The sequence below is a fragment of the Diachasmimorpha longicaudata genome, chromosome 2 (genome assembly GCF_034640455.1).
Source record: "Diachasmimorpha longicaudata isolate KC_UGA_2023 chromosome 2, iyDiaLong2, whole genome shotgun sequence".
Classification (NCBI taxonomy): Eukaryota; Metazoa; Arthropoda; class Insecta; order Hymenoptera; family Braconidae; genus Diachasmimorpha; species Diachasmimorpha longicaudata.
In genome coordinates, this window is record NC_087226.1 from 8,065,523 (window position 1) to 8,083,811 (window position 18,289).

General features: G+C 37.3%; 3 protein-coding genes across 5 annotated transcripts in view; 1 reads left to right on the forward strand and 2 right to left on the reverse strand.

The window, feature by feature from the left end:
- LOC135172912 (uncharacterized) overlaps positions 1 to 4,420 on the reverse strand; it is a 10,637-nt gene extending 6,217 nt beyond the window's left edge. The window contains exons 1-4 of one of the 2 annotated variants that reach the window (XM_064139425.1): positions 4,009 to 4,420; positions 1,988 to 2,071; positions 747 to 849; positions 473 to 604 (exon numbers count right to left, since the gene is read on the reverse strand). In XM_064139425.1, the coding sequence (XP_063995495.1) occupies positions 473 to 604; positions 747 to 849; positions 1,988 to 2,062 (310 nt within the window). In that variant the 5' untranslated portion in view covers positions 2,063 to 2,071; positions 4,009 to 4,420. Of the gene's footprint in view, positions 1 to 472; positions 605 to 746; positions 850 to 1,987; positions 2,078 to 4,008 lie in introns of both variants that reach the window. The other variant, XM_064139424.1, reaches the window with a different exon arrangement.
- LOC135172925 (uncharacterized) overlaps positions 1 to 7,500 on the forward strand; it is a 17,574-nt gene extending 10,074 nt beyond the window's left edge. The window contains exons 2-4 of the mRNA XM_064139441.1: positions 4,449 to 6,242; positions 6,664 to 6,902; positions 7,022 to 7,500. Of these exons, the coding sequence (XP_063995511.1) occupies positions 6,168 to 6,242; positions 6,664 to 6,902; positions 7,022 to 7,241 (534 nt within the window). The 5' untranslated portion in view covers positions 4,449 to 6,167 and the 3' untranslated portion in view covers positions 7,242 to 7,500. The remainder of the gene's footprint in view (positions 1 to 4,448; positions 6,243 to 6,663; positions 6,903 to 7,021) is intronic.
- A 401-nt stretch (positions 7,501 to 7,901) lies between these two features.
- The window catches only part of LOC135170672 (dipeptidase 1-like), a 137,476-nt gene continuing 127,088 nt past the window's right edge, over positions 7,902 to 18,289 (reverse strand). For both annotated transcript variants that reach the window (XM_064136711.1, XM_064136702.1), the window contains exons 9-13: positions 17,912 to 18,088; positions 13,068 to 13,152; positions 12,877 to 12,952; positions 12,381 to 12,519; positions 7,902 to 11,867 (exon numbers count right to left, since the gene is read on the reverse strand). In XM_064136711.1, coding sequence (XP_063992781.1) covers positions 11,778 to 11,867; positions 12,381 to 12,519; positions 12,877 to 12,952; positions 13,068 to 13,152; positions 17,912 to 18,088 — 567 coding nt within the window. In that variant the 3' untranslated portion in view covers positions 7,902 to 11,777. The remainder of the gene's footprint in view (positions 11,868 to 12,380; positions 12,520 to 12,876; positions 12,953 to 13,067; positions 13,153 to 17,911; positions 18,089 to 18,289) is intronic.

Here is an 18,289-nt window from a genome sequence, read left to right on the forward strand (position 1 = left end):
TTCAATTTTTTTTAACTATCACCCATATATTCACCGGCATATCACGCGATTGTGCGGATGCCGATGGGAGATGCTGAGTCGAATGCGCCTCGTATAACTGTTGGAAAAGTGGGGGATCGATTATTTGCCAGCGTCCCACTTTCACAAGTGTCCTTGCTATACGGCTTATTTTCTCATTCTCTGTATTTTTGACATTTCTAGGGTTGGGGTAGGATGGTACCTCACCGGCAATTTGATTTTATTATTGGAAAAAAATGGATGACGAGCGCAGGATATCCAGGCCCATTATTTTGTGGCAATTAGTGAGGATATTTAATTGGTAAAAGTCAGAGTTTTTAAAAATTGCGTTTTCAGTTAATTAAGACCGGTGACAGGAGAGAATGAAAAAAAATCCAGCATTTTTCGTGGTACAATGTCATACAGATGGACGAATAATTTTAATGACAGATTTTTGTAATGAAAATTGTGTTACCTCCCACACCCATGACAATTGGTCCGGCGTAGCTCAAATTATTGAGGTGAAATCCCCTCGATTCATTCTTCACTTTAACGGTGATATTCCCTCTAATCTCCTGTGCCACGGACAACTGGTCAGCGTAGTAGCCTGGAATAATCGTATCATTGGCAATGATAATGCAATCCGCTTGGTTAATTGTCTGGTTTGAATTTCGATTATCGTTGGATGGGAATTAATATTGGGAAATTGATCATAGGTTGGGCGTTGTAATGTGATAAATGGGGCTCACCTATCGTTGCCATGCAGGCACCCAATAGCATTAGTAGAAGGCCTATTCCCAGGGCTTTGCAGGCGTGCCATAGACATCTCGTTGTCACTTTCCCCTTTACCACCTTGAGAAAATGACAATTCAACGTTTTAGCATTTATTGGGATAATCAGAGCCTTCAAAACCTCATCATTATCAGACAAAAATTTACATAGAGAAAGAAGTTCAATAAATTTACCATCTTTGACGCAAAAATAAATATTATGAAGTAACTTCAATCTTTATGAATAATAACTGATAGTTATATGAATAATCGATGCTGTCAGAATTAATTAAAAAAATTTATTGAACACTAATGATGCATCGTTAAGCGATGCGCAAACTTCTCCCATTCTTCCCGGCTCATTGGAGCACGAGAAGTTCTTCCAATTAAAAAAAATGATGTTGAGGACGAAACCTTCTCCTTCTATTTTCATCCCTTAAACTTGGGGAGCTGTGTCACAACAACTTTCGGTAGTTTCAACGGCTCTTCAGGGTCAGTAAAGATCCTGTAAATGCGAAACACTGTGCAGGAACTTTTAATTGGCCCTCGGGGCTATCCTCCACTCATAACATTTACAAGTTTACCTCAGTTTTTTGTGCCACTGGAAAATTTTATTAGAGAAATGAAACCGTGTAATTTACGGAGGAAAAAAGGGTATGCGGCAAACTTTGTACGTTAAATATTTGGATATTTCCGTGATGAGATTTAATAAATGAAATGTTAAAGGAGTAAAAAATGGCAGAGGACCAAAGCGTCGAGATATTTTTTATAGTTCAGGACTAATTAAGAATATTGAAAAATTTTAAGCGGAGGGGATTAGTAATTGTTCATAATTTCTTTATGCATAATGACAATTTTTCAATTATCCTATACATTTTTTGGAGGGTTATTCCAAATTAAAAGTATAAAAATTATTATGAAATGTCTAGTCTAGAGTAGGCAGAGGATTGAAACTAAAATTCCGAAAACATCAAATTTCCAAATCGTTGGAACGAAAAGCGTAACTCTAAATAAATAATTGGGAAACCTGAGTTTTTAAGATAATTAAAACAATCAGATCATGATTGCCATTCCGTGTTATCTTAACGATTCAAAAAATTCTTCTTCCAAAACCCTAATCATCAAACCGTGAAGACACTCATTCAACAGAGGCCCTAGAGCTCGACAGTAAATAGGCCCCCCTAATGGCCCACCCCTTAATTTCATTAATCCGGATTTACCTGAACGTTCCAGTGAGCACCAGGACCGCAAGCTCGCCTCTGTGTCCCTTGCCAGTGAACACTCCCCTGCGGCATCCTGCACTTCTGAAACTTTGAGTAGCTCTCTGACTTTGAATAAGTCGAGTGTAAAGTACACTAGCGTGCGTCCGATTACAGCCCCGGGAGAATTATCAGTGAGGATCATCATAAAGAAATAGTTGGACGTGAATACCGAGGACCGGGTCGTTATCATAAAGATTGATAAATCATAAAGGGTTAAATCTTTTAATAAAATTTTCTGCGAAGAAAAAAAACGACCTCTGTTAATAAACTTTATGTTCATATGAGAATTTGTGATGGAGTGGAAGACATTTACAGAATGAAAAACTCACTATCTTTTATATAAATGAAATTATTCTCGTGATAATCAATGACTTAGAAATATTTGAACTATTTCACAGGAATAAATATCAGTTAATGTTGATTACTGATATTGGAACGTGTGAAGTCAATGACAATTTAATATTATAAATTCGGAGGATTCGGCTCGTTCCCTTTCTCCCTCCGAGAAATGTATTAAATTTCATCTCGTCCTTCGCCTTTTCATGCATTCGCTCTAATTCTCCTCGAGACCATTCAAAAAGCTCTCATTCCTGGTCGATGTTTGAGTACAATACTATGAAATTTAGGTGTTTGCACGTCCGTGTGCATTCCCCTGGCATATTGTTACTTCGAATACATCGATGGAGGTTGACACACCGACACATTTTACGTGAAAACACGCGCTAAAGGATATTAGACTTGGGTCTGACTATTGTACACCTGAGAGAGAGAAAGAGACAAGCGCGAAACAATCCCTTTCCTCTACCCAGGAGTCTATTGTCACCAAGGTTGTTTGTCATGCCTGGAGCTAGCGGGCGAACACGCGGTCAGAGGAATCGAGATGATGTAAAATCTCTCTCCTATCGATTTCACCCCATTCAATGCTCCTCTTCCAGATGCTGAGGCCCGATTTCTCCACCATTCTTTTTATTCTTAAACTTCCGTTTTATGTTCACGAATTGATTATTCAATGGGCTGAGCAAGAAGGGGGGAATTTAAACTGTTGGAAATAAAATAGGCGAGTGATTCTTCTCAATTTTCCTCCGGTGGTTGCATTCGGGTAGAAATCAATGCAAATCGTTTTGGGGAGATGCGAATGGAAATTAGGAATCCCGAGGGGGGACAAGAATAATGGCTTCACTATTTGAATGCAGATTTAATAGACGTACCAGTGATGTCGGAACATTGATCGTGGTTTTTCACTTTTAATGACGTTTTTTTTATCTATTTGTATTCGAGTGTTTCGGTTATTTTATTCTGGAATGAATTTCGGGTTTAGGGCTTTTGTAGGTTGAATTTTCAATTTGTATTCTTGGCTATTTCTGATGTAGACTTTAGGGCTCGGTTCTGATGGTGTTTCAACAAAACTATTTCGACAATACCGCTGTTTATAGTTATTTAGTTGTTTATTGAAGAATGAAAAGCATGCGGAGAAAAATCTGGGATAAAATGTGGTGCTAGTACGGTAGAATGGATTCATTCGGACTGACCCAGAAAAATTTGAGTACCAGTACCAGAAATTTTTATTGTAAGCTGTAAGAATATCTCTAGGATTGCCATGAAAAATTCTTGTTGGATACAGCAAATGTCCGGTGCTGAGATATGAACTTTTTTGGGTCGAAAGTCATGCAAGGCCCAGCACCCGAACTTATCCCAGACGTTACAGGAAATTTTAATGGTAAATTTGAGAATTTTACCAACCCTTTCCAAATATCTTAGTAATTCTCCCCCATTTTTTCCTCTCCACCCAGTAACTGAATTAAATAACTAATTAATGTTTGCCACTCTCCGAAAAATCGACCAGAATTTCCAATTACATTAAAACATTTGTAACAGTACAAAAACTCCTCACCCGATTTCCCCTTCTCCGCGATAGCATGTACCATGAAAATCCTAAACCATTTACCCCGTTCCACCCTTGATTATCACAATAAACTCACCTTCTAGCCACCCTTAGTCGCTTATCCCAACTACCGCGTGTCACAGCATCATCATAATTACGGGTTTAGCCATATCCCTCAGGTGATTAATTATACGATACCCTCTGATCCAGTCAATTGCACATTCGATGGTAGATCAACTCGGTGATGTTCGATGTCCCCAGTTGGTTGCATTTTTTATCCTCAAAACATAAAGAGTCAAAGGAGTCCATAATAATCAGTCCTACGCGTGACTTATTCGCACCAAAAATCACTTGTTTATTCACGTAGAGCACAGTCGTTGAGTCGTGGAATTTTTTACAAAATATTGTGTTTCACGAAGACCACGGGAAAGCCCTTGTCCTGGTGTTTTTGTAATAAAGCAGCTAGCCGCAAGCTCCCGCACCTGATGAAGTGCTCGTGAAAGCTGGCCAGTGTTAATCATAATTTATTCCGTGCAGTAATCCCGGACTATTCAACAGGATTAAGTGATTCACAACGAGGAGAAGATCTGAGCAAATCCAATCTGAATCATCTATCACTCGTCCACTTTCGATAGAATCATCATCATCATCGAGGACAGCTAAGTCTCACGAAACAAAGATCACTCTATTATGTACAAAATAAACTGCACATGCACAGAATCACTGGGTAATCGCTCATCTTCTTCAACTGTGGCGCACTATTTTGAGTAATTGGGGGATGATACCATGTCATCTGGATGTTGATACTGGTGGAGATGGAGCTCGGGGGCTTGTAATTGCAATGCGAGGCAACTTATTGTTGAGAATGCGAAAGCAGAGGTCCTAGGGAGTGTCTCCAGCATCACCTGTTGGTTCGTGATTCCCGGTCGTAGCGACGCCGACCTTTCACTCGTACAATTCGCCACCTGTCTCGCTCCAGTGGAAGCTGCTCTGTAGCATCCAGGACCATTGCGCAAGCTCAATCTCCCAAATCAATGTGTTATATCGTTTGTTATTTTTCGCTTGCGGATGTTTTGGAGGCGTTGAAATGTTTCAATTTGAGATATTTTTGAGTTTAGGGGTTCGGAGTAATCGAAGAACAAGGTAGAGACATGGGGAAAAAATATTTAAAAGATTTCTGGGCACACGAAGGGAATTATCGAACGGAATGTAATCGTGGGGATAATGGGGACGCAATGAAAATTGGTATTTCATCTCTTGTACTTTAAAGAGCGGCCGGGAAAGTTTGACCTCTCACGGCTCGGAAAATGATAAATCTTCGAATTGTAATTTATACTGTCCTTTGTCTCAGGCTAATGATTATTTAGATTGAATCGAGGCACTTGCGGAAGCTGCTTGCAACGGAGTTTCCAACAGCTTCCGCAAAAATGGTCTTCAATAGCTTGAATTTTTAAGAAGTTTAATTTTGAAAAATTCGGCAAAATGCATCATCTACCGAATGTTAATCCTCGATTCATTAGTCGAGGACTAATATTCAGTCGGAGGATTAATATGCCTAGACTCTCCACTAAATATTATCGGTCACACGTAATCCGCTGCACGATCCATGTATTTTTCACTGCTACGTTGCCATACGATATTCTATAGCATGTGGAAACTGAATTGTGCACACTAGTCCTGGCAACGTCGCTCGGGAAATTTCTATGAGCAAATTGGTTGCAGAAGAAGCTTTACGCGGTTTTTTCCGTCCACACAAGATAGAATAATTAATTAACAGAAAAGGTGATGGCCATAGATACCATCGTCATAATCAATGACAGGAAGACATCGAGTGAAGGATCCCTACATTTTCAGTTTGTCATTCGCAATATTTTAATGGTTATAGCAAAACGATTGAAAGAGGTGGCGCGACGCCAATTACACGTGTATACGAAAATTGTTTCCATCCTATAGATAATGAAAAAACGTGTGTTTGTCTCCCACGATATACATACAATTCCGCCACAGCTATTCAAATAAAGAAGCGCGTTAGTATACTTCACCCCATCCATTAAATTCAACCTAATCAAGCTGATTTAACTCTACGCAATCAGATGATTTTCAAACGGTTGCCAAGAAATTTCCCGAGATCACACTATTTACACAAATGTGGACTATGGTAATTGCATATTATTCCCTATAAATTGAGACTGGTATGATTTCAATTATCAGTCAACAGATAATCATCGAACAGAGGATCTCAAGTGACAGATAGAAATGTCTTTCAAAGTACTGTGCCTGACACTTATAGCCTGCACTCTCGTCCAGGCGGCACCAAAACCTGAGGGGGGCGTAAGAATATATTTTTTTACTACATTTCTTAATGCCATAAAAATTTCGAAATTTGTCCTATGATATTGCTTCGTATTAAAATTGCCATTTCATTTTTGCGTAAAATACATCCGGCCCTAGTTTCCTATTATATACGGATTTTATTCGGCGGACATAAAAGAAATACACGTCGCGTTTATTCCAGTCCCATATTTGCGATATATTCGTGTCCAATACATGGAAAATACCTGGGAATGATATGTAAAATATATGCAGTGGATATCTAAGATATATATGCAGATATAAACATCACTCGCTTGTATTTCCCACTCGTGTGGAGAATCCCATTATTAGTTTTCATGGACAATAAATCGCTTATCGATCAACTACTTTGCACGATCATCATTCCTCAATCACCGATTCTGATTTAACTCTTCCGAAGCTCTTCGATGTGGGTGGACTTTTCGATCGAACCCAGGCGGCTATTTCAAAGGTTTACAGTGAGAATACAGAGATTCTGCAAAACAAGGTCACTAATTTGCGCAAAGTTGTGGAGGAAGGTGCTAATGCAGCTGCAGCCGTTGTGAAAGCCGACGTCGATCTCCTCGCAACCCCTGTTCGATATGGAATCAAATTTGTGAAGAAAGGTGTTGACTTGACTGATATCAGTGATATCAAAAGGTATGGACAGCAATTTATTCGCAATTTCGTAACAGAGTTGAATTATTTTAAAAATTCTGGCGAAAGACGCTCCTATACGAAGAACTAAATTGTTCAATTTTTTTCATGAAACTCTTCAGACAAACCGGAGAGGCCTTGTCCGAGATTATGCAGGAGAATCACGCCATTCTCACAGATAAAGTTCAAAAAGTAAGTGATGCTGCCGCAGGTGGTTATGAAGCCGCTGTGAAAAATTTCAAAGATAATATTTTAATTGTGAACACACCTGTCAGAATAGCATCTGAAGTATTTAACCCCAAGACGCCAGATTATACTGGTGGAGAGGAATTCGATAAATAAATCAATTACAGGGATTATTGAAAACTGAAACTGTTATTTTTAAATGTATCTTTCGATAATACGGATTATTAACTCAGTGTAAATAAAAAAATTATGAAACGACTCATTAGTGTTACATTGTTGATTAACTAAAAAAGTAAGACGCGACGAATGCAATCCTCTCAGTTCTGTATCTTGTATTCTGCGATTTCATTAGAAAAGTGTTGGTTGTTCAAAAAATATCAACAAACAAAGCTCTCCATGGATTGTCATCCATCGCAATTCCCACATGTGAAATAAAAATAAAAATCCATTCCCCGACATTTACCTTTTCGCAGGATCCATTTCACCCATTCAATAATTGCTTTGTTTCTCGCTTTTCCCGGTCCGTTGATGGCCTTCGAAAGAGTTTATTTAGAAGTTCTAATGGATGATACTCCGAGTGCACCCAACTGGTGTAATTTAATTATTGATAGCATTGTGATTGATCGTTCATCTATCTTTTTTCATCTACTTGATTAATCTGCTGGCTTCTCCGTCGGGACTCCTTTCTTATAGAATGGACCGCCCTACTGCACAGCTGATTGAACTTGATGGCAGGAAAAAAGGAGGACCAATTTCTGGAATTTCTCCTTTCCGAGGTAATAATTGACCTTCGGCCTCGACTCAAGATTACTTCTTTGTAAATAATATTTATTAGATAAGTGCTTACGTGGTATTAGGTAACATAATGTACTCTAGGGTCCTTCATAGAAGGCGTACAAATCATTGTTCCAGCAATGTCGTCTAGGTAACACAGATAAAATCATTGTTTATCTTTTATTTTACTCTCGGCGATGGTTTTCTCTTGTATTTTCTCATTTTCTGTTTTCACAACGACGATTGGGATTGCAAAAAAAATGGGAGTTTGTTGTGGATTAATTGATCGTCGCTGTCTCCCTGCCGAGAATGGAAAAAACCCTCTCAGTCTGCATTACCTCTTTTTCTAGAATAAAATATATATCTACTGTGTTTATGGAGTGGGGAAATTGATATGAAATAACATTAAATAATTTTTTAGTCGCTCACACAACAATCCACACGGTGAACTAGCAAAATCGGTAACGAAGTAATATTCCTGAACCCATTCCATCCAATCAATTTATTTTTGAAAATTCATTTTCTCGTTGTTTATGTTGTTAAAGAAATTTGAAATTAATTTCTTGCGAATGAGTTCCAACAGATATCGGATAGTTCAAGATTCTGGATAAGTCTCATTCCAATTCTCCCACTTCGTAAACAACTAACATCAAACAAACCCAAAGTAACTATAATATTATCTATCATATTCTTTTCAATCATTTTGGCGTGACGTAATACAGAGTTATATGAAAAGAAAAAAATCTGTTTAAACTACTTCTGTGCTGATAAGTTTTGAATGTAGTTATTGAATTGTCTAATGAAGCTTTGAGAAGAAGAATCATAAATACAAATCCAGGAATTATTAATTTTATATCGGAAGTTATAGATAAAATAATTAATTCTACTATAGTTCAGGAGCAATTTGGAACAGATTTTTCTCTCCATATAGAACTTATTCATCTCCTGGAATTCTGATAATTCATTTCGAAATTGAAGTCTTACCTCAATGGTGACGAAATCATCGTGTCCTTGTATTACATAGTCAATAGTCAATGATCATTTTCGATCGCATATAGAGAAATGAGTTGATCTAAAGTTGACGTTGATTCTGATAAGATTGTCTTATACACATTTTCAGTGGCCATTTGCCATCAAGCCTCACTCGCTCAGAAATAATGCGTAAAAATATTGCTCATACCAGTTGCTGAGCACACGTGAATTCGTCACTCATTTGATTCATTTTCAGTCCTTCAACCTGTTTTAATTGGTCATTCAGCTCTGAATTCATTAACAGTCAATGTGATAGTTTAGACAGCGAAATGGCTTAATCAGTAATCACTTCAATAATGTTGCTTCATTCAATTTGGGTGGAATTATTCAATCTATTGACTCGCAATGCCCAACGCATCCGATTATTCTCGGGATATTTATTTTCCATAGGTGCTAACCATGTTTGACTGTTAATGAATTTTTTTTCATTTCGGCGTTTTAATCGGCTAAGTGATGAATGTACATATTCAAAATCGTTACACTCGGATATTCGATTTTGATTATGGATAATCTGCACGAGACTGCTTTTAATCTTTTTCCTCTGTTTGAGAACAAAAAACACTTTTTGTTTTTACGTCACTTACTTATTTTAAACTTTCTATTATAATTAGTTTTTTTTCTTTTATATAGTATACTCTCTTTCGCTCTATGCAATCATCCTACTCTCTCGTTCACACTCACGGCGTACGAAATGTTAGTCTTTCTCGCGTGAAAAGTTATTTCAATCTTTTTCCTATTTAAATATGCAATTAGGAAACTGTTCAATTTGAGAAAATTTTCTGTTATATTTTCTGTAATACAAATTATTAATTTTAATAAATTTCATTTATTTTAGATTACTGTATATGAGGGTATATTTCATTGAAAAACTTAGCAAATTCACTCAGACCATTCTATAAGTTTTTGGCGGATTGTATAGAAGAAATCAATGAAATTTCATTTTGTGCATAAAACTTATTTTATTGAAATTTTATTCAAAAGACTCAAAAAATCTATGTTGGTTGAATAGAGGGAAGATGTTCCATTGTGCAGAAAACCTTCAATTGTGGAGATTTTCGAATATAATCTCTATTAAATATTTTCTATAAAAAACTTGTAGTGACGTTGTGAAATCACTCGATCAAATCAGCTCAAAACAAATAGAAGTTCCTACCGAACTCGCCATCTTTTTCAATGAAATCCTTTCATACGTGTGAGAATATCTACATTCTCAATGCTCTGTTTTCAATTTGTCTATGGATTTAGTCTTGTCTACGTAATGATTCAAGTGACGATCCTTTTTCGATTTATCAAAGGGATCAGATCGTATATATTCATCTCATTTATCTAATTGAACATCTCGTCATCCAATGCAATTACCTAGTTTTAGCGAACAAAAGTTCACTCAGACCGTCTACTTTCGTTCGCGCATTATTTATCTAACTTCTATCCTTCAATTAAATTTCCATTAAATTATTAAAGAACCTTACAATGAAGGTGCGCTTGAGTACAGTAGTTGTTCCGGTCAAAATTGTAGGATTTCATTTGAAATTTTTCTCTTCTAAAAAATTTTTCTTAATACATTTTTCATTATCATTTATTCGTAATTTTTCATCTATTTTCATGACCTTCGGATTTTGGCTATATGTACATTTCTAGCCGGAAAAGATATTTATATATTTTCATATTAATCTCATGTATATTTGCTTGCAGCAGTGACGATGCAAATGCGAACAGTAACATTTCAATTTCAGTATAAATAATATTGAATAAAATTCTGGAATACGTAGGAAACCGACTGAATAACATCTCGCATTGGCGTCGTCACTTTTATGCATATGCATCTCCAAACTTAGTCCTTTGTGCGTTTGGACTTAAAAGTAATATAGATAATACATTATTTTATTCTGAGATCTAGGCAGTTGTGTGTTGTATCAATTTATTAATTTATATTCTTTAATATCTACGATTGAGTTCAAGATTCTTGCAATGATCGACCTTATTTCATCAATATCTCACCCAAATAGTGAGAAAATCATAACTAATTAATCAGTAAGAAGTTTCTATGAGCGTTTGTATTCCCTCTCATTATCTCAATTTGACATAATCAATAGTTGTTGCTAAATCACTTGAATGTATCAAATGTGAACACTTGGTTTTTTACCTGGGTAAAACATTTGGCAAAAAAGTTGTTTCCACTCGAACCTCGAAATGTATAATGATTTTTCATATAACCACTTCAAAATATTCTTCCTTGTGTTCATTTTGGCTCTGGTCCTCAACCACTTTACGAATAGGTGATCAATTATTCAGGTTTCTGCAAAAAATTTCGAGGAAATGTCACTTCATTTACACCAATTTCAAAAATCATCAAGCCCATTAAGTCATCTCTTTCAGCTATTGAACATTTTTGTTTCACATAATCCTACAATCTACTTACGTCTACGTGTTTGGCTATCCGGTTCGCTACATTAATATGTTGAGTGCTTTCGGCATTTCAACATACTTTCAGTCCTCATCAATGAATACCATTTTATCATATGATAATAGTCAAAACTATTCTCTCAAATTCTAAAAAATAATCCCGCACCGAGAACATCATGTGCGGTAAACACGGATACCATTGACATACATGTCCGCATATGTGTTTCTCCATACGTGATGGTTTATTAACAAAATAACAATGCAAATTCAATTCGTTCAGCTCCACGAGCTCACAAATAAAATGAGGAAAACTGATTGCGGCGGAATGAAAACGTGAATGAGTTATCAAATTTCGATGATTGATTATTAGGTGCTTGTGGCTCTGATGACATCAATCCTGGCGTTTGGATCAGGCGGGCCATGATGAATAATCGGTGATCGTCCGAAATCGAGGAATCCGGGCACCAGTGTTTTTAAAGCGGATCAGGATGCGCCGTATGCGCAGGCAGAATTGTCCGGTGGACTTATTTTTTCAACTGGCAATACAGCAGCCCTTTGCCACTCGTCTCTCACCTAAAATTGTTAAAGACCGAGTCATTACTCAAGCACCAAATAAGCCACAAGCTCATCGATGCATCTCATTAACGGATACGCTGGCGTTATCAATACACTCACTCGAGTTATCATAAGATCTTCACATTTGCTTTTTTTATTTTCACATTTCTTTGCTTCTACTGTTCTTTAAATGGACAGCTTTAAATTGCGTTTTTCCATAATCGATCAATTTCGGGAAAGCTTAACAAAAACTTCGTTTTAAAAAGAAACACTCATTGTGTATTCTTATCGCAAGACTTCTCGGTCATCTGACTTGATTACAGTAGAAAATCACAGCTACTGCAAATAAAATTTTCATTGTATCGGAAAAGTTTCACAGCGAGAGACTATTTTTACGATCAAAGTCAAGTATTTCACCTCTATTTAATCTCAGAAATGTCGATATCAGCCTCAACAACTATTTTATCTCACAATTATTGTCATCGAGATATGAGAGAGAATTTATTGAGGAAAAAAAAAGGACAAACTCACCTGCTCAACCTTGGTGAAAACCCTCAGTAAATTGAGGCCGGCGAGTTTCTTTATATCCTCCTCGGTCCAAGCGGGGTCTTCCAGTAGTGTTGCCAATAGCTGGGGATACCTCGATACGTCCTCCAGACCGGTAGGCGTACTGAAAATGCCAGAAGCATTCTTGATCAATAAACAGTTTGACAATGTGCTGGAGGAAAATAGCACTTGGAGAGAGATGGAGAAATGAATGGAAAGAAATTGATATTCTGGGACTGAGGAGAGGAAGGAGGCTCGACTACAGTCGAATACCCTTCATTGTCAATTTTTCAATGCGAATAAACGATTGCAATGTGGAGAAATAATTTGAGCGTAGATAAGATTGATTTGAGCGATTTTCCCGCCAACTTTACGCGTCAAGTAAAAGATTCAATGAGATATGGTGGCAAAATAAATTGCTTGGGAAGTAGTGTGAAAAGTTGACGAATAGTGTAATCGATAATTCTACGGTGAAACTTACAAATTTATTCCATCGAAACCAGCCCCAATGCCCACGTGATCGATACCAGCTACCTTTCTTATATGATTGATGTGAGCTGAAAAACAAAATTTGAGAATATACGATTATTCCGGTGCTATGATGGAGCAGCTGTGTCTCATCATGCTGAGAGGCTCTTATACGTCCCTTTAAATCAGTATTTGGATACTTACCGATCACGTCTTTTATCGTCGCTGTGCTGTTGCATGTTATGAAGTACGTATAAAAAGGTATCATGGCAACACCGCCGTTCTTAGCCTGCCAACACACCGAGAAAATATGATGAATCAATTTTCCCCAGCTATTGGACTTATTGATCGTAAAAATTGTTTGCAAAGTATAAATGGAATATTGTCTCGCGTGATCAGCTTCGATGTTAGTTCTTGAGTATCGTGAGGAAAATTTTGTATTTTATTTCGGAATATGTGTCTTTATGATGTCGCGTCAAACAACCTTGAAGGCCATAACTATTTGGAAGTATTGGCTTTTTATTTAACAATATCCGTTGAGTTCATATCACTTGAGAATAGGGGTAGTTGAGGGGGAATGGGTTCTTTCAACTTTTTTAATGACATTTCACGTATCTTAAAGGGACCATCCTACCATTCGAGCTATTCAACAGTTCATTAGGACAAATTTATACTAAATATGTATCATATGTACAGCTAGTATATGATTTATAATGAGGAAATGCTGCTGATAATTAGATTCACCCTCTCATAAGGTTTTCATTGACAAGTAAGAATTTTTAATTATAAAAAAATGGAGGACTTCTTTATTCACTCATAAGGCACTTTATAATTTTTTCCTCCTGACGTCCACATCCGATTTAAGATGAAAACCCCATAGTCGGCTATTCTCAGTGGTCTTCCGCTATAACCCAGGATCGAGTAATTCCCGTGCCAGCCGGATGTCCGCTGAAAACTTTTCGACTGTGCACCCCTTCCTACCACCCCCTTCGTCTTCCTCCGGAGCTTTCCGCATTTACATCCGGTGATCTCTCTCCCTGCACCCAGTCCAGAGACGCTGATTCCCCTCTTCCCTTCCCCCCTACCGAACTCGAAACTGTGTACACTGTCACCATAGTTTTGACTGCAAACTATCAGTGTTAAGGGAGGGATGAGTTTTGTTGCATAGGAAATCACAGGAGGAAGAGATCCCTTCGGAAGCGTCAGACTAACGCTTGGCCATTGATCTCTTGGATACACTTGATATTCCAAAGTTTGGGATTAAAAGTTTTTCGTGATACTTTGAGAACTTGCGTATCGCATTTGCCAGTGGAATTGTTTTTCCTTCTTTTCCCCTTGTTTTTGTATCTGAATATTTATGGAAGGGAGTAGCCCGAGGGGATTTTTTTTTCGATATCAAATAGTGGAGGAATGATGATACGATGGTAAAAGAGAATTTTCGAGGGGTAGAGACGGCTTTTTTGCATTAAAAATTTGTTCATTTTTCTTTCCTTTGAATACACTTTATCAAAGACAATGGCGACCATTTTCACGTTCTTGAATTAGCATTCATTGTTTTCCTCGCACGTAATGTTTATGGGAGTTGTGAAATATTTGTCAACTTCGCGTCATTTCTCACACCGAGGGGGAAAAAGGCAAACAAGTATGATACATTATTTTTAAAGATTGACGATACGATGATTCAATGAATTGTGAATTTTTACTATAATTTTTCACCAGATAATGGCAAATAATAAAACTTCGTCACGAAATTCTCATTTTTCTGCTGCTTATAAGTCAAGAAGCCCATTGAAATTACCGTGAGATTTGAAAATTCATGATTTTTGAAACCACTAGTCCAGTCGTTTAACCCGAAAAAATTGTGATCGACTTTAAAGAACATTTCATCGTGTTTCAATAAATAATAATTACACGTCAATACATTCGATCTGTTCACCATCTAAACAATTATTTCATTTCTCGTTGATAAAATGTTTGCTCAAATTTAGACAGAATGAATAAAAATGCATTTTACATTCATATCTAAATTTTATCACACGCTCCATAAATAAACTAACTTTCTAAACTCAAATCACTTCTTTTCAAATAAATCATTTCTTCCATTAATCGCCATTAAATGCTCACAAGCACCAAATTAAAAATAATAAAACTACTTGTGAAAATATTTGTGACCACTCCATCAAATATAAATAAATGGCAATGAACATTGAACACCGCGCAAATACAAAATGGCTCGAAGGTCTCAACATTTTCCTGTTATACTTTTATTCCCACTGCTCGTTTCAACTCCGAACGAAGAACCCATGAAAGTGGTTATCCAAAGTTTTCAAGCTCTCCCGAAAGAGCCACCGAGTTTTAATGTCAATAAGCTAAAGTGTGTATTCCCCTTCTGAACACTCTCACAACCATTGACTGAAACCCTCCTCCTCTTCCCCTCCCCTCCCCCTCGCCATTCAGAATTCCTCAATATTTGATTAACGGCCTTGAGGTGCCTGCAGCTTCCAATCGCCCTTGTCATTCATAAATTCATCAAAATCGACAGGTACATCCAGAAAAAAGGGAACAATGAGTGCAAGGTGCACCCATAATTGAGGAGGTAGTTAAAAAAAAGGCAGAATTAGGTCATGCGCTCAATAATTATCGGGCGTCAAAGCCAACAAGCTGGGTCAATTAGCAGGCCACCCGCGCCGAAATGCTTGAACGCGGTTAATCATCGGTGTGACCATCCACCAAGCGAATAACCCGGCGAACCAATGCCGGGCAGAAGGTCATGTAACCGCTAAAGGTAATGCCACTGGGGTAGAGGGGAAAAAATTAATCTGTCAGATCCAGAACGATCAGCACTTCTATTTGACATTTTTCCGGAACAAAGCCGTGTTATTAAAAATCGCTATTCTATAGTCAATGAGTAACTCAGTTCTTTGCAGGGAATTGTCATAATATGGGTCACTTAATAAATTGAATTGCATTTGCGTTCATTTACACCAAATAAATCAATCTTTCACTATCAACTCGCTGAACGTAAAAAATAACGGCAATTTTACAATCCTAATAAAAACTCCATGGATTATACGGAAATGTACACGAAAATGAATTTTCGATAAAAAGGGATTTTCTAATTAGTATTATCATCAAACTGAGCGAAATTTATCAACATTAATTTCTCACAATGGACTTCTCTTTATATGGATAGAAATACATTGGATTCTGTCTCATTTAATTTATGTCATGTGCACAGAACGTAATATAATAAAATAAAGGATTAATTAAGGGTACAAAGCTCACCAAACTTCTAAATCCAATGTCACAAAAACAGAGGGGGGGGGGAAAATTAATCTTTCATATCCAGAACGATCAACATATCCAATTTGACATTTTCTCTGAAACAAAGGCCTGTTATTAAAAGTTGCTGTTCTATATTCAATCGTTGACTCACTTAATTGCAGCGAGCGATCGTGATATCTGTCACTCGTATTTAATTGAATGTTCAGGGAAGGCAATATAAAGAACCTGTCGACACCAGGGAGCATAAGTTCAGTCCAAACAACACATTGATTCTGGGTTATAATCGCTTCTCTTTCATGGATGAAATTATCGGTGAGCGCTGGATACCATTGAATTGCGCACGTAAAAGCCCCATCATGTGTCACGGAGTAATGGTTTGATCGGTTAATTGCGGTTGTGGTCTGGAGCCCACAGCATCGATTGTTACGTTCAATTTGTACAAGTACTTACACATAAAAGAAAGGCTATCAAATTGGGTGCAGTGGGGCTCGGGGGATGTATCGGGTCGAGTGGAATAAACTCGGGGAAATACCTTTTCATTCAATTTATAGGATTCGTTGGGGGAGGGGTGAAGGGGGGTGAGGGATGATGCATTGGTGGAGAAACATATTATTGAATAAGTTTCACTTGCACCAGATATTTCAATGTTGATGCCTAGATTTATGGATACATCAATATTTTGCGACACACATTTGAATTTCATTGCAAACATAAAACTCAAACTATATTTGAAATTGAATTCGATTGGGGGGAAAAAATTTTAGATTTTATTGAAAACTTCCTCCCTCGACAGTCGCCTGTTACCTTTTCTTTGTGACTGGCTATTTTTGGAATTCCAATTTGTTGAAAAGAGTGACTAGTTCGCTCGAAATGAAAAATTCTTGAGATATTTTTCAGAAATATCATGTGATATAACCTGGCATGGAAATTATCTAATTTTACTGAATGAAATCTTCCGACCATTAATTGTTTCGAGAAAATATTGAATTGTCAACAAGGAATTAATGGGCATTCTGTTCTTTTTTTAAGTTTTTAAAATTTTGAAATAAAAATCTGACAGTTTGTAGCCATGAAAAAGGAAGGGAAGGACGGGCGTGAGAAATTATCCGAGATTCGTTGAGTGGAGGATTTTTCCCCGATGTCGTGGATTCATTATTAAAATGTCTTCGGTTCTTTTCTGGAGGACTTAATGATGTCCCCAGGGATGAAATAAATTTCAATTATGGGAGAGATCAATAGCCGGGGGTCACTGAGTTCCAGGAGTCTTAAAGTTACTCGGTAATTACGAGGGGAGATGAAAAAGAGTGATGATGTTCTATTTGAATGTAGGGGTAGGAGGAAGGGGTTCAGCTGGGAGGGATGGCATGAAGTTCACTGAGCCGAAATTATCGGTGCAGTTTTTTGGTGGTTTGCAATTCACTATCTATCGGTTAAAAAACTTAGAAATAACCTTTGAAAGATAAAAATTCTCTCTGCCCATTATGACGAGTCTTCAATTTTTAGAAAAAAATTAAATCAACTTTCCTCAAGCTGACGTAACATACTAATTAATATAATGAAAATATTTGCCGTGAATTCATTGTTGTGAGTGTGTAATACAGATGAATTGAAAAAAAATAAAGGGAACCTTTTATTCCATTGCATTGCATTGTTTTTCAGAGAATGCGACTTTCCTTTACCATAACAGCAAAAAAATTAGTTATCAAGATGAAAACACTAGACAAGTAAACGTGAGATTTCCTCTGTTCCCCGACAAAACTCACCAGATTTCTGAGCACGTCGTCAGGCACGTTTCTACTGGAATTGCATAGTGCCCGTGCTGCACTGTGAGAGAATATGACCGGCGCCCTTGTGGTCTGTAGTGCTGCCCTCATAGTTCTCGTAGATACGTGAGAGAGATCCACCAGCATGCCAAGTCTGTTCAACTCCCTTACGACTGCCTGTTGGTACAACAAATCGTAAAAGTCAGGGGGAATTGTGTCTCCACGTGTGTTTGTTCACACCATTACTCGGATAAAATATATAAAGAGAATGGAATAAAGGGTTTTGGAATGAACGGAAGAATACTCGCACTCTTTTAGGTTGTGACATTAATTGTTGGCGATAAATATTGGTGTTTTTTGGGGAGTCGTTTTTTCTTG